Here is a 17,280-nt window from a genome sequence, read left to right on the forward strand (position 1 = left end):
TTAACGTCTGCAGACATTATTATGTAAAAATGGCGGATTTTGCTGTCTGGGACGGTATGTTGAGCCTGGGGGAGGATGAAGCTTCTGGAAGGTAGGCCTAGCAAGTGCGCGACTACGATAAGATCGAAAAATAATTTGCTCTTTCAGCTCACTCTACAAAGTTACTCTGACTACGCAGTGCGGATTAGACAACTCGATGGATATAAATAAATATGAAAAAAAATGATCTAAGACATCATCCCGGCTCCTGGGACAAGTCAACTCCACACCGTATTCATTTTTAAATCCTTTCCTTCCATACCTTTCAAATTCTGAAGAAAAAAACATCATTAAGCCGATTTAATGAAAATGTAACATTGGTATACTTTTGTTACAAAAACACACGGAACAATAACATGCAATTTCTAAAAAAATAAACTTTTCAAAAAAGACTCCATTACAAGTCTCATAAAGGCAAATGATGGGGTTGCAATGGATAGATCCGAATAGTTGAGTCAGGTCCATTGCTGCGTGACGTTGAAACGATGTAAAAACGACAAATTTAGTTCGCTGGACAATAACCTAGATTCTAGGTCCTAGAATAACAACACAACAGTCGAGACAAATGGTATAAAAGTAAACCCTGAAAAAAAAAAAACGAAAGTGATGGTAGGTGGAGCAGAGGGCATGGTTGTAGACTTGTGGAGTAAAGTGGATCCATGCACAATCTGTGATAAGAGAGTGATGAGGAATTCGTTGCAATCCAAGGAGTGAAAAAAATGGGTTCATGCAAGCTGTATCAAAGCAAAGAGAGCTACAACAAAGTTAGCAAAGCATTTTATTTGTCGGTATTGTAATACGGGATTTAGTGAAAGGTCACGATTAAGGTTTCTGTAGTGGCATTGAAACAGTGACAGACTTGTTATCTGAGTGATTAGATAAATGGAAGCGGTGGATGCGAAGTAGCTATGACAAGAGGTTGGGTGCACAAAGTTTGTGTAATGTAAAGAATAGCATGAAAAAAAAATTCATTAAAAATGAATGTTAGACCTTTTTTACTAAGTTAATGTGTGATTTTCTATAGCGCATTCAATATCCATCGCATATGTGCGTTGCTTTTAGCGCTTTACAAAGCAGAGTGTCGGCGGAGCCAAGTACATTATAGCCTACACTGATTCAACGTCTGCAAAATTAAAAAAAAAAACTGACTTACTGGCTAGAATAGCTTTTCACCACCTACCTTAATATTTGTTTCATAATAAGTAAGATCGGACGTTACTAGACCATGCTGAGGTCCCCCGTCGTTTCTGACCCCGCTTTTGTGTAGGTGAGTGCGGACACGCGTTTTAAGTTCAAGGTTCAGAGTTGACAGAATGCGACAGATTTGGCCCTGTACAACCATTAGAAATTTTTTAAGCGAGAAGAAACATGATTCAAATACGTTTTCCTCAAGGAAAAAGCATAAGTCGTTCTAAGCTGCTAAAGCGAATGCTATATATTACTTAATTGAAGCAGAGGGACTAAAATCGCTCTTCCTAGCCCCGGTAGGCATGGATTGGAATTTAGGCTCGGTCAAAAAGTTTTCCGAGACCACTGCTGGTACGCTCAGTAGACCAGCAATGAACTGGCGATTAGTTCCACATAAAATATGAAGCTACAGTATTCAAAGGTCAATTAAACACCAAAAAATCATGTAAGTTACATTTCATCTTTAGACCCCCTTGTGCTTGATCAGAAGTTAGTATCATGGTGTCCCATACTTGAATCAAACCATCGCGGAATGAGAAGACACGGTTCTCATTGTGCTAAGCCTTCGGCACTAACGAGAGTAGGGTGGCCAGTGGCCACTGGCCAGTCCCTTTCTCTCGACCGCCTTTCCTTTAGCAACTACGCCCACCCAATTTATTACATTCTGGGCAGAGGTGAGCGCCGTTTTCAACAACCAGCTTAAGCCTGGAGTCGAACCAGGATTGCATGATTGGAAAGCAAGCGCCTTATCCGTGGCGTAAAACAGACAAAAGCAAAAAATGTGATCAATGTTCATTGTACCTACCCTTGGTAGCAACGAAGAAACCGTGTCGTAAAACTTCGTGATTTGTTTACAAATGTTGCGGAAGCTCGACGAAGGTACAGGGGCCTTGACCTCCCACTTTGACAAATGTCGCTCAATCACTCCAAGGACGATGACCGTCAGTTTGCTCTCCACCTCATTGACATGATCCTGGAAGAGTTCGGATAAAATCATCACAATGCCATGTCGGGTGATCAATGATCATATGCTGCAGTTACATGAAATATCAAATATGTATAAATCAATAAAGATCTATGAGGTTAAATGAGTTATTTATTCAAAACTTAGCACCAAACCGTTGTATAAGAAATACGTTATTCATTGCTTCATTAACTAAACTGAGTCATTGCAATATTCGCGGCTAATGGTGCGGATTAATTACAGTATTTATCAACAGTTGAGAGAATGGAATTAAATACAGCTTCATTTCTTGTGCCCAACATCGGCATACGTCCCATAAAAATACTCGAGCCGAGACAGCAGATACTACCCAAGGTATATGTGACGCATCAAAGTATTTTCGAGCAGGTGTTGGACTTTTCAACTCAACCACGGCAAGCCACAGATCATATCATCAACGACTGCACCAATCCACCGTCCACTAACTAAACCAGGAGGTACACGTCTCTTCGATGATGAGTCAATATATTGTTGGATTTCTAGTCCGGTCTCCGTGTGGTGGGACACACATGGACACCATGAGGTGGTCAAAAATGCAGACCCTATGCCTCAGAGGGTTAAACAAAGACGGATATTATGAGTGGTATTGGAGTAACCTTCAAAGCAATACTTTGCTTTGACATTGAATCAATGTAAAAATGACGGATTTTGCTGTCTGGGATGTGTCACCTGATAATCTTTTGTGACGTGATCAAAGTGACGTAACACTGCCCGATGCTTCTGTGACTTGTCGTCAGCTGATTGGTTGATTTGTATGAGCTTCTTCTCAAAGTGTTGTCTGATGGCAGGAATGCAATGAAGAACAAGCTGCAATAGTTCAAGCAAATATAGTTGCTACTCTCCTAAAACTCTTAACAACCTATTTCACTCAAGATTGCTAAGATCTCAGAAGGTTCTAATTCCAATAGATTCTATGACATGAGCTTGAACCAAACCCAAAAAAAGGCTTAATGTTTGCTGTTAGTCAAAACAATGTCAAAAAAATTCTAAACAAGGAAAAAATATAACCGATTGAGCAGTAGAACGAGCCAAAGCAAACGAAATACTGAAAAATCTTGCTTGATACCTGAAGACATCGGGATGCCAGAGCGAGATTCTTGGTGGTGATTGTCTTTAGGCCAACCAGTTGAAGAGCACCGGCTCCCAAGATAAGCTGGCAGGTCCGGGAGTTGAACAAGGTGAGAAGATCACGAAGCCGGTGAATGAGATCAGGAGTAGAAGCCGGAAGATCATCAGAACATCTGATGAAGAGGAAAATAAAAATGTTCATGAAAAGATGAAGATTTATTTTAAGTTTCGTTTTGAAGACTTAAGCTAGCATAATTGTACTTCTTGAAAAATATGATAAATTCTAATGGTAAAAGTTTGTTCTAAACACTTTTTCGAGAGTGCATAGGTACATGCGCTTTCGGCTGGTATTAAACCCTGGACCTTTCCTTAACCAAATCGGGTAGACCAGTGATTCTCAACGTGGTTCAAGTGGACCACATTGGACGTCTATGGTAGAGGATTTATCAGATGAAGACTGAACAAATTTGTCAAAAATTGGCTTTAATTTTTGTGAGAAACATCAAACCAAGGGAGTCACTAGTTTTGTAAGTTGTTGCATTGATTCTACAAAATATATTGCACTGTATGTGCATGATCTTCCACATAGGCGCCTAACTATTTTTTTGGCCGTGGGGGCGAAAGCGTGTTTCACCAGCAGCAACGTAAATTCAGCGAAATGTCATGCAGATGGATGACGTAATTATGTCGTCACACTAGAATTGCTTTTATTGCCACACTCGGAGTTATCGCTACGTTCGACCTACCGTTAATTATTATTAACAAAACTCGACCAAAACACATGCTATGCGTCTGCGTTGGCTAGCGGTTGATGGACTGCGAATCTTTAAGCTAAGCACAACATAAAGTTTAGCAACGAACTAGATTTATTAGCATGAAACAAGAGACGAAAAGGTTTATTAAAAGGTATTGTCTGTAAATGGAATGAAAATACTAACTTGATCATACGCTTGAAAATATACCTGTTGCAAGCAAAATCATTCATGTTTACATCAATTCAACAGCACGTCACGTTGAATAAATTTAAAAGTTGCTGACATCCGTAAACAGCCCTTGAAAAATAGTTACGGAGAGACGTGTGATTAAGTTTTCGACTTGACATTGCTCCCTTTTCACTACAATATCGCAACTTATGGCTGACCAGCTTTCAAGTTCCAATTCGCTGTAATACGCCCGTTTTCGTGTTGCAGATGAAACAAAAGATGCGCATATTCCACGCCTTTGATCGGGTTTCTATGGCAACGGTCGTGTGTGCGCCATGCAGTTTGCGCGAGTCCATTGTTGCGTTGATTATGCCACGTGTGCGCAATGCGGTTTGTACCAGCCCTTGTTACGTTGGTTAGTGGTTACCTCGGGCCGAGACTTCAAGTTCATTTTCACAGCAAGCGATTCACAGCCGCGACAATTCTCTGCAGAGGTTTCGACTTTCCAAAGCGACATCGAGTCTGTTTGCATGCGCATAAAGCTAAACGCACGCTGCGTCAACGTAGCAAATTATGTTGTTTTTGGGTGCATTCAACATCTGATGATATTGAATCGACGCAATATGGTAGATTTTTGCTATATCTCAGGCAGTGAAATCTGTCATTTTACATTGATTCAACGTCTGCAGACGTTAAATCAATGTAAAAATGACAGATTTTTTTGTCTGGTGTGGGATTGTAGCATCGCTACTCGTTCTAGTGATAATTTAGCGCAAAGCTGTTGCGGTTTGCATTTAAAAATGTTTTCCTGCTGCCGATCGCTAGTTCATTTATTGTTTTATGTATCAATGCAGCATAAAAAGTTGCTCCCACGCATAAATATGCGTGGGGGCCTGGCCCCCACGCCCCCACGGGTTAGGCGCCTATGATCTTCCACTACAATAAAATTTACACAATGCATCTCCACCTGTAGCGGATTTAGGAGGAGGGGCACGTGGTCACTTGCTCTACATCCTAAAATTTAAAGGAAAAAACGTGTAAACTTTCTACGTTTTTGCAAAACTTTTCGGCTCGCTCAACCCTATCTTAACCTACCCGAAAATGGAGCCAATGGTTACTCAGTAGGCCAAAGGTTTGTGGCTTGACTTGAATGCAGGACATTTCGGAATTATTAGATTAGTTTTTATCCAAATGGCTTGATCATTTCAAAATCAACTACTGAGTTTTCAGTCTGAGAAAGAGAGTTAACGTACTTGCAATATTCAGAGACCATCTTTAACAGGATGAGAACTGTACCAACAACTGCGTACTTCTCGCCATCAAGGTCCAAATAATCCAGCACCTTGTTCTGTTGCTGGCTGTGCCTGGAAAGAAGAACGTGGTTTAAAAGCAACGGCGTTTTTCCGCTTTTATCAACTTTTATGGAATATTTTTTATCAAAACCCGGGATTCCTTCTGAGTTACTGAGTTAGTAAAATCAAACTGTAAATCTTTCCCTTTTTACGTTGATTCAACGTCTGCGGACGTTGAATCAACGTAAAAAAGCGAGTGGTTTGCTGGCTGGATTAAAGAACCACCACTGACTCAGTGATCCACAACTGACCCATTTATAGTAGCGAAGGTGGTGTCGTTCTCAGCGTTGCAGTTGGTGGACATCTTTCCTCTCGTCATGTTCTGCAGCAGGTTAGATAACTCGGTTGGGACTTCCGCCTGTTGACAATATTTCAAGTCAATGACTATGAAAAAAAACAAAAAACGCGTGATTTGGTTGATTACAAGTGACCAACGAAAATGAGAGCAAGTCAGTTGCCGAGAGTTTTGGAGCTGTATAACGGTTTAGGGTAGATTCGACGGCCAACGAAGCATCATAACAGACAGAAAGCATTACTTCTACAGTAGATTCACTTGTGTTGTGGACTATTTCGGCCCATAAAAGGAAATATATCGGACTGTCGTTTGGCAGTTTAGTGGAATGCAAAGCATTGCGAGCACTGCAGAAGAATTCCGAGAAAACAGGCTTAGATGACTAGAACGCCTTAAAACGTACACCTTAAAGAGTCGGCTGTTACAACGTTTGCTTATCATGTTGGAGATGGAAAATTTTGCTGGAATAAACAACAATATTCCGCTGCTCTATATAACCATCTTTTAATGAACTCGTGGAAGAGCTGGCCTGCGCCGGCTTGACGAAAAACATAGAAAAATGAATAGGAGTCGTCCTACTACGCTGTTGACAAGCGTTTGGTTTTACTTTTTTTTGTTTATAAAAAACGTCAGTGAAAGGAGACATTAAAATTCTCCCAGTCGTCTGTACCTGCTTCCAAACCTCGTTGTCGAGGATAAGGGACAGTTTGTTGCGTCGCTCGTCGTGGAATCTCGTCACAAACCTACCAGCCTGGGTCTGCAGAGCCCCCCGGAGGGAACTGTTGATGTTTCTGGACTGCTTGTCTGTTGGGAGAAAGTAAATAGTTGCAAGATTGATTGACAAACCGAGATAGCAAATCAGTCCTTTTTTACATTGATTCAACGTTTGTAGAGGTTGAATCACTGTAAAAAAGACTGATTTGTTGACTGAGTAGGCTGTTTTGAAGCAAGACAGCTTGCTGCACAAAATGTTTCGCTGGGGAAGTCCGATTTCATAGGAAATCATAATTCTATTCCCAGCAAGAAGAGTAGGCCAGCCAAACACAATTTACATAAAAGAAGATTGGGAAATATTTACATATCGTTTAAATTTATCAGATATCTAAAAGGACATAACAATTCAATACATGGTGTGGTATGCTGTGTATGAAATACAGTACATGCTGCCATCGCGAGCATTTAACATTGCTTAGCACTCAATTGATGTAAAATAAATTATTATTATAGCACGCATTCAAACTTGTGTTTGCAGTCAAAAATAACGTCACCTAGCACACCCCCACTGACCGATATTTTCACAACGTTCCAAGCTGCTCTGTGACGTAACAACTTCTTCAGCCTCTGCAGTGAACAACTCGATTGACTTGGCAAGCTTGAGGAATTCGGTCGAGCTCAGTTTGTCTAAGGAATTATCCTTTCCCTTGGCGATGAGAAATTTGACGCACCTGTGAAAATTCAACAGCCAGTGGTCGACAACTTGTTTGTCGTATCCAGGCTTACACCTGGTGGTTGAAGATTTAGATTAAGTGGACGGGAAGGCAAGGAAGCCAATCTTCGTGTACACCTTCAGGCATGCCTTTAAGTGTCTTGCCAAAGACACAGCTGCATGCTCTTGAGTGGTGTCGAACCGGCGCCCTTTCGGTTGCCGTTCAGCGCTCTCACTCACCACTCGGCTATGCAGCCGACAAACTACTGCAGATCGACAACAGTTTAAACAAGACATGCTCCGTCATCTTCTTGGTTGGGTTGGACATACAGAAATCGAAACGTGCAACTTTTATAAGGCGTTAAACATTAAAGAAACAAGATTTTAGCGTTAGTTTTACGATTAGCACCTTAGTAAACCCTAACTGCATGATTTCTTTACAAATGGATGTGTGCCAATCATTATGAGGGTAGTGGAGGCTGGAGACCTCTGTGCTGACATGGCAGTGAAGCATGAAGTGCCAAAACGGTTAATAACAGGCGTTTCAGTTAGGATATTAAATAACTAACACTGTAGATTACACCTATGCTTTTCAACCCGTGGGATGGCACGCACTAGTCCAGCACAGATAAAAAAAAAAATTGAAATGCGGATGACAAACGTGGTGTGGATGAGGCGGATGAATATTGCCAACAATTTTGCTTTGAATATATTGCCCACAATAATTCAAATACCGTAGTCGTATTGTTATTGGCAATATAACTTTGTGTTTTTGATTCCCTCATGTCAATTCAGTATTTTCATGTGGTTGACTTCGTTGCAGGGTTGCCAGTTCAGCATTTTTTTCGCCAAATTTAGCTAGTTTTGATTCCGAATCGCAGGGAATTTCAGCGGTCGCGGGTTGCAATTTTTGGGGCTACTTTTGCTTTTTGGTTGAATTTTTATGGTTTATAATTTAGGACAGTTCTACTGGTTCATGTTTACAATAGAAAAGAGCGTGTGGCTGTTTTGCAAGACGTTTGCGAGTTTGGTCCAAGTGATTAATGATTGCCATTACTGATTACCACTGTTTGCTTTTAATATTTTGGCTCTGTTTGCTGCATTGAGCACTTTATATCCAACTGCTGTTTCTCATTTCAGAAATACTATACTAACCACCCAATATAGTTTTCATAAGAACAAAAAGACAATAGTTTAGTCACCGCATCGCACAATACAACAAAGACGGGATAAGATATAATAAATTATACAGTATATCTATATAAACACGTGTTGCACAAGCAAAGGCCGAAATGGAGTTGCAGCACCGAAACAAACAATTGAATGTGTACGAACCTGTCCTGCTCGAAGTCTAACATCCAAAACAAAACATCGTTTAAACCGATCAGAAAGTTATTGTATTCATCGGTGGTCAGAGCATCTTCGACTATGGACTCCTCAGCCTGTATAAGTGTATATGTACCAGTAGTTAGACACAGTAATTAATAGAAATGTGAATTGATAAAAAACTTTAATCAATGGTGATAGACATGTTGTTTTTAGGACCATCTTTGGCTTAGATAAAAAAAATACAGACCGTATAGCAATAGGCGAGAACATTCAATTTTTGAAAACAACTGCTGTCGTCCATTCGAGCAAACAACACGTAAATAACAACGCACTGATTTTGAACTGTATTGTATACATGTGGGCAAATGACGTATATTACAACTACCAGGAATGTTTACAATCATTTTTTTGGTGATCAGCATGAAGCAAATAGCCGTTGTGGTAATACATGTAGCTGAGGACTTTCTCAGTCCATGTACAAACTTTAATTTTTCTTCCTACCTGATCATGTGCGGTGGCATCGACTGAAGTTTGAGAGTCGAAAGATGGCTGTGGATTGGCTCTGTCCGTGGCTGGTCTGACAGCATCCACAGGACTCACAAACGAATCTGCTGCAGAATTGATCAACTCATCTTCATAACTGGCTAATCCATCCATCAACGCTTCTCCAAGATCATTCTGATCACTAAGATCATCGAAGAACGGATTATTGGCGTCAGCATCTCCATTCACGGATGCTGACTTTTGAGAAGAGGCTTCATTTTCAAAGGGGTTAGAGTTTTTTCTTTTCTGGGGGGATTCGACCTCAAACGGGTTTAAGTTTTCTTCTGGAGAGTCGCTATTGGAGGCAGAGTCTAAAAACGGGTTTGACTTGTTTCGGTTCGTTGCTTGTTCTTTTTTTGTCGCTGTAGGCTTCGCTGTTGCTTTACGTGATGGTTTTAAACGGGTTTTACGATAAGGACCGTTCGGAATTTTCCTGGCTCTCGGAGCTCGGTATACGTCACCGCGGGCAACTGAATCTCTAGCGACCCCGCTCAAAACATCAAGAAGAGTCTTCACTCGCCTGTTGAGATAACATAAAGAAAATCATACTCCTTAAAGCCACACAGTCATATACTTCAGCAAGAAAAAGTAATGATAAGTGTTATCATCGATAACAATGTGTTGTTTGCATAGCTCTATATCCATCGCAGGCATGCGTCACTTTTAGAATGTTACTTTCGGTTAAAAAATGAGCCTGACATCGGCATTTATTATCACTATGAACAAACGCCATGAAGACGTTGAAGAAAAGAAAACTGAGAGAAAACACAGAAAGTATTTTTACCTTAAAAGAACAAGCAAATTAGCAAAAAGATTATTTAGAAGTCGGATCCATTCATTGAAGGCCAGCATCCTCATCTTCGAAGCTAAGGTCTCGTTCTTCTCCCGATCCGGCTCCTCCACCGCATCTGACACAGTATTCTTTATGATCGTCTTCACTGCGATCTCAAGTTCTTCCCTAATTTGAAAAAGACAACTCCATAACGCAGTGAGAGTGCAAATTCTTTCAAACCAAATCCAGCATTTTAAAGTACGAATTTTCAAAAATTACGAAAGCTGAACAGTTCGAGTTAAGACGATCTTTTACAATAGAAAGCAATTTAAAGCATAGTAATCAAGTACACTGTAGGTTAGCTCGAGCTCGTACACTGTAGGCGAGAGAACATTTCAGTCTCTCACCATAGTTTTGACAATCGATTTCATTATAATAATAGCATCTTCAGATAGCACATATCAAAAAAGGAAAAAGTGCATATGATAAATTTGGAACCTAATTTATGGCCTACTTTATAGCACTCTGACGTGCCATCGGCATCTACTGCGGCAAAGTCAGCGCACTCACCGGAACTCTTGGAGGAATTCAAATTGTCCCAGTCGCATTAATCCCAACGTAACAGCTGTTAAGCGATGAGGATCACGACAGGCATGTCCTTCAGTCACGCTTCGGTGAATCTCGTCACGCAAGCATTCGTCCATGTCTTGTCGCATCATTTGGCCAATCACACGCTCCATTTCAGTCAGCTGACTACTTAAATGCCTACAATAAGATTTAAAACCAAAAGTGAAAAAAAATCTTAAGGAGTCGCTGAACGTACAAAGTTCCGTGCCCAGGATATCTGTTGATAAAGTTTTATCGATAACTTGAAAAGTATCAGCTACACTATGCGATGAATACTCACGAGCGCTAATAAGTAAAAATAAAACCTAAGTCATGCTATATGCAACAAATGTTGAGGTTATTTAGCTGAAAGGTAAAGTTTCTGTGATTTGTATGACGACCTGAGTCATCGCAAAGACGAATATGTCAAACAAAAAGTAAAATGCAAAAAAGAACTGTAACTTTGGTTTAAATCCCAACGAAAATCATTTGCAAATTTATTTCCTAAAAAAATAAAATAAAACACCAGACCTAAAGCTATGTAGGCCAGCTAACTCCTGGTGCAATACTTCTTGTGTTGTGCGGATGAGGTCAAGCGAGCCAGCATACTCGCTCGTGGACAGCAGTAGCTGGATAGTGGGTTGGGTTTGGTGGACGGTTATCATCATATGTAGTTTGGCTAATAAGTTTCTGGAATTGATTTGCGATCTACGGAGATGAACTATCTGTCAAAAACAGACCATTTTTTGCAGGTTTTTTATTTTTAAAAGTAGCTAATACTACCAATTTCGAAAAATTTTAATATAAGGAAACTTATCACGGTATTTTAGAACTTTGTAAGCAACTAAAACTATAAAAACTAAACTAATGATAGACATTCCAACTTGAACAAAAACTGACGAAGATTCGAAATCTGATCAAAATTTTATTCTCTCTCTACAAGTATTTACATTGAAAATGAAAACACGACTTGTTAAACATGTGCATAACTATGCTTAAAACTCAAAAGCTTCCATTATGTCTACAAGAATATGCTACAAAACAGCATCGAAGCTCAATCTGTCTGTACAAAAGATAATTACCGTACACTTAGCAAAATTAAATTTGAAGTAAAGGAATTTAGATTCAATTAACAGCTGTTACTCAGCTTGTATGGTCAGAACAAGTACCTGCAAAGAGTTTTCCACAATATTCTTTTTCACCACGTTCACTTTGGCGATTAAGTTTTGAACGCTGCTCATCGTACTATTAAGATATTCCTGTAATAAAATATACTCACTCTCAGCAATGCTTTCAAAAGTAACATTGCAATTTGCAAATGTATGCCTCATAAAAATTGCAACCTGCTGCGAGTTGGACATGTTAGTACTGTCGCCATTTGAAAAAATATTCATGCCATTCGAAAAATAATTAATGCCGAAGATGCACACAGGAGAATCCAAAGTGAAGTGGACCAGCCAGCACTTTTGAAATTAATCGACAGTTTACGGAAGGTGCAAAAATCTCGCAATCTGGAGAATGAGCAAATGATTGCTGGAGTGGATATGCACCGCCAGCAAAGCGTAGAAAGTACAAAAATGCAGACGAAAGGCTGTTAACCTTAGTAAATCGCTTTGTCAGAAGTGGCGGCTCCAGTCAAACAATGTGGGAGTTTCTTCGAGGGAAAAGCCATAACTTCCACATGGGATCTTGACATTTTAACTTACCCTTTTTATGTATATTGTGTTTTTTTACGTACCGTATTTTATAATTTTAAATGTTTAATTGAGCATTTTCCGTATTTTATTTATCGCTTAAAAAAAATCTTCATCCTTACACCTCGTGCACCTGTTCAAACAAAAGAGCTTGCTAAATGGGTTCTTAGCTGTAGGCTACTTACATAGTCAGGCACTGCACAGTGCACACTGATGTTTTCAGAATAAATTCATTTTGTAACACAGCGGTGAGAACTGCTGCACAATCAAGCAATTCTGATAAATGATTATGAGTGTAATTTGATGCACCAAATAGCACCTAAATATCCTGATGCCACAGTGTGCGCACCTATTTGGCAGACACCTAACTGTCTGCACCTAAAAGACGTGGACCCGCTTCGTATGGCTCAACAAGACAAACTCTCTAGCAAAGCTTGAACCCTAAGCAATCGTATGTGAACTCGAACCTTCCACTATTTCCGCATATCAACTACGTACAATACATGCTTGTGGACTATTGCATCATACGCATTGAAAAAATAAAGACAATGTCAGGAACATGACGGACATTTTGAACTGCTGTGCGCGTGCAAATTTAAAATGTGAGGAAGATGTTTGACTTATAGTGCCCTGAAATTATGAGAACGTGTCCAAATAAGCGATACGTGGATAATACGGCAGGCTACTTAACTTTTGCACAGTTGCAGTGCTGCATAAGAATCCAATACTTTGTAAAAGCTGAATAAATAACTAATAATTACTCATACCATCTCATATTCATAATAATCATACTACACAGTACTAACTATGCACATTGCAAACGAAAAGTTATTCATAGCAAAAAACGATTTAAATGAGGACAAAGAATTACATGCAGCTCTTCGTGCGATTCCATTGCCTTGAAAAACCTGTCCGATTGCAACGAGATTTGTCGAACTATCGCCATTTCAACTCGATCCAGATAGTGACTTAGCTTGTCTTGGAGCATTCTAGAAGAACAGGATTCGTGGCGACGTCTCCGAGATTCCTCCGGTCTGCAGAATGATCATCAGGAAGTGAACATTAATATTTCATATCTTGTAAGCCCAGGCAACAAATCAATCGTTTTTTTACATTGATTCAATGTAAAAAACGATTGATTTGCTGTCTGGGAGGCATTTTAACACTGCACCTTTAACTCAAACAATTCGCATTGCTTTTGTTTAATTAATGCCATAATCCACACGTTTGCTTGCACTAATAGCAATAGCACAAGTGTAAACAAAAATATTTCTCAGTTAATATTTTGTCTTTCCAGCAATGTAACAAAAATGGAGCATATTGAAATCACATTAGTATGCCAAATATACAAGAATCATTTTGCTGTGAATAGAACAAAGTATGTATGATACTGTACAAGCAATCGAAAGTTGACGGCAATGGAAAGCTAGGCAATTAGTGACATACGCTCTTTATTTGTACAACAAGTGCAAAGAGCAGATGAATGATTTATTGCTGAATATTCATGCCTGAATAGTTAAGCCTCTATTAAACTTCAATGGTGACAATTATATATTCTTTTGGTGGCTTAGAACCACCGATGACGAAAGTTGACTGACAGAAGTTTGCTTGAACCAGCTATAGCTTGCACAAAATGAAAAAAAAATTATCCGTAAGGTTGCTGTTTCAAAAGAATTCAAGAATACGTTACACAGTTTTAACATTATTCTGTTGTGTCTATGATTGAGCAAAATGTTTGTGATTGACTTGTCAAGGCACATCGTTGCCATAACTACACAGCATTTCCCCAAAGATTTCACACTTTTACAGTATGCGATTTTTAAAATAGAGCAGATACAAATAAACCTCAGAGTCAAGCGTAATGAGGTCAATCTGAAAGCTGCTCTGGTGACCTAATGAGGCAATTTACTTCCTTCCTCTCATATCTCAGTACCGTATGTAAAACAAAGTAAGCTACCAGTCGATCCAGTATATTACAGTATAATAATACTTTGGAAAAGTATACTATAAACCAGTAATTGATGACTGGAGATACTGTTTAATGCGTTTATATACTGTGCATTGCGCAAAGCTCACTGCTTGCAGTTTGACGCTTTGGCAAGGTTGACAGTAGTACCATTTTTGGAGCTTAGGTTCCACAAATGGAAAAATGTCACATGGAGGTATTTATCTCCGTGGCCATACCCAGTGTACCTACCGCACTGAGGAGGCCGGAAGGGCGAAACGATGTGCACTGTCTGCATTTACATTATAATATATTATGTATTATATAGTATCTTTTTAAAAAAACTTCTGATGATCCCACAAAAGGTGAAACAGGCTGTTAAAGTTACTTCGATTATGCCTAGTGATTTCGTTTGGTTGAATTGGCTCTGCTTAGCATTGAGCACGCTTTTGCAGTATCAATATCATTAAATGTAATTTTGGCAATACTCTATGAGGACTGAGGAGTAACTCAAACAAAAAAGTTAAACCCCACTGATTCACCTTCCATCCTCAGTACCATCGTTAACATTAAGTACCGCTGCGAACACTTGGGGATTTCCCATATTGAAATCTGTTTTCAAAAATAGCTTCGGAAGAGTGTCCAGTGCTTTTCTTGTTTTAATAATGGCATCTCGTTCTCGCTGCGCAGTCACTGCTGATTTGATGACAAAAGTGTCATGACTGAAACAAAAGATACAGTAGATATAATTTTGTTTCCATATGATATTAAAAATACAGTTGTATGCAAAAATTAAGATACTCCTAGATTCTGATAATTTTCCTTTAACTATCAAATACACCCACTAGCATGACTATATTAATCAACACTAGACTTCACACCATGGGATAAGAATAAATACTGCTAACAAGAGCAAAGCACATGTGGTAAAATATCACAAAGGATATAACTATATAAAAAGTCTCTAACTCTCTATCCGTACACTTCTTGCTAGTTAAACTTTAAATAATTCCTAAAATACTTCCAATAAATCTATTTTTTAAACTCTGGCGTTGGTGCTTAAGATTACAAATCTGCAATTTTACATTTAGATATGGTTTAAAAGATAATTAATGAGGATTGAATGAATTTTTTGCCACAAATTTGTTTTGATGCAATAACTTTACACACTTTGAAAATGCAGATGGTTCACCAAAATCAGTTTCTTCAGATGCATCTTTCTTCTTAAGATTTTTTAAAGATTGACTTTCGTGTCGCATCAACTGATTCCCGGTGCTGGATAGATAGTCTGCAAAATGGCCTTTCTGCACATTTGGGACCCACTTTGACCGCCGAAGAGTGGAGCCTAAAAATATACAAAAAAGATCGATATAACACCCAAATCTTCAAATGCACATTTGTTGCACAAAGACAAAATTACTACCTACTAGTCCTAAAAGAAAAACATGAAAAAATTGTGTAAAAAATTCCAAACATAAGGGTTGAGTGGTCATAAACCAAATGCATAGATCCGATGCAAAGTTTTAGTTTTGCTAAACTATACAATTTATTATCAGCATATTGCCACCACGGAATGTCCGGTCTCAGAGAATCCTATTTAGAGATTACAATTTGGTGAGGCCGACTTAAAAAAAATTACATTTTGGAGACAGCCTTTCACAGAGAAAACCGATTCGATGATTTCTTAAATCCAGCGATGGCTTCTGTTTATTTAGAGAATTTGTATGGATTCATTTGGGTAGGTGGTTTTTGTGTCAACTTTCCCATACCCATGCAAACAAGAAAGTTATTGTTTTAGTGATGTAGATTAGCTGATATCTTCAAGGTATAGGCTATAGTGATATCTTCAACTTTACATAAGACACTTTCGTTGGAATTTAATTTTAAAACCTTTTTTGCTTAACCACTATTGTTAATCACAAAACACCATTTGACAACTGTTTTTTTTTTGCTGAAAATTTATTTGATAAACCTATATTATAAGCTAATTCCTTTGAATAAACAAATGCCGTTGTGAGATTTTAGATATCTTTGACAAAGGCTGGACCTCCGAATCAGGATTTCTCCGAATTGTAGCAGTCCAATGCCACCATGCTTACTACATCATTGCAGGTATTTTGACTTGAGAAACATTTTAACGTATTAACATCAATGGTATAGCATGGCTCCACAACTAATCATAAATAATTCAAATACTGTACACTGGTATTCACTTGATAAAAACTGCACAAAGAAACATCTTAGTTACGTACCAACTGAACTTGTTATGGTATACTTTCAACAAAACATACCGTAACAAATCAAAAATAAACTCACCTTGTGGCAAATCTCGAAACATTTCACCCCAGGTTTTCGTAAATAGATCATAATCTCTTCTAACTTTCCGTGGATCATTTAATAAAGCTGCTAAGTTAACTTTGGAATCATGAACAGTCCACTTGGTTTTACCAACAGTTCTACTTTGAGAAGGTTTATTTCCACTCATAATAAAAACACCCCAGTCAAAATAAGCAAATTTTGCTGAGGAAAGAAAAACATAATTACTGTAACGTTTGATTAATCAAAGCAACCTCACTACGACTTACGAGACAACACATCAATTTATTTTGGTAATTTGCTGAGGTACTCAGGCCCACAAGGTACTGTGGTACTCAGGCCCGCAGCCCGGTCACAGAGTAAATTTTCTGATTGTGAAGGGTTGTTGACTTGTTGTACCTATGAACCATTCCATCCACCAGATGCCCAAAAATGGAGAACTGTCTTTGAATAACGTTGCACGGAGGCACACAGCCCAAACATTAAACTAGCACGGCTTAATCTTGAAGTTTCTTTATTCATGAAGCCTCGCACTTAAGCAACAGAGCTATCAGGAGGAAGTTGTGGGATTTTTCTGATGTGGCCGAGCTAACAGTTCAGTATATCCTCATCCTATGTAGCATTCTCTCAACAAGATCTATAAACTGTTCTTGCAAGGCACTGCATACGGTATTTTACAGTGTCGCTTCCTTCGGTTTCAAATAGTATTGTGCTGTAGCCTATGCAAAATACAAGTTAACATTAACTGATGAATTACTTGATGATTGATTGATTGAAACTTCGA

The 17,280-nt window shown here is 38.9% G+C and overlaps 1 protein-coding gene across 1 annotated transcript; it reads right to left on the reverse strand.

Annotated features, from left to right (window-relative positions):
* Window positions 1–575: 575 nt before the first annotated feature.
* LOC145766793 (vacuolar protein sorting-associated protein 54-like) lies at window positions 576–16,665 on the reverse strand. The gene is made up of 19 exons (XM_082578499.1): window positions 16,497–16,665; window positions 15,351–15,525; window positions 14,723–14,902; window positions 13,107–13,269; window positions 11,711–11,800; window positions 11,073–11,266; window positions 10,506–10,700; window positions 9,948–10,121; window positions 9,122–9,683; window positions 8,627–8,733; window positions 7,153–7,310; window positions 6,536–6,669; window positions 5,825–5,931; window positions 5,475–5,585; window positions 3,297–3,471; window positions 2,900–3,037; window positions 2,033–2,200; window positions 1,220–1,369; window positions 576–707 (listed from the first exon to the last, which is right to left on the reverse strand). The coding sequence occupies exons 1-19, from the start codon at window positions 16,663–16,665 to the stop codon at window positions 576–578; spliced, it is 3,282 nt and encodes a 1,093-aa protein (XP_082434625.1).
* Window positions 16,666–17,280: the final 615 nt, after the last annotated feature.

Source organism: Aplidium turbinatum, chromosome 3 (genome assembly GCF_918807975.1).
Source record: "Aplidium turbinatum chromosome 3, kaAplTurb1.1, whole genome shotgun sequence".
NCBI classification, from domain to species: Eukaryota; Metazoa; Chordata; class Ascidiacea; order Aplousobranchia; family Polyclinidae; genus Aplidium; species Aplidium turbinatum.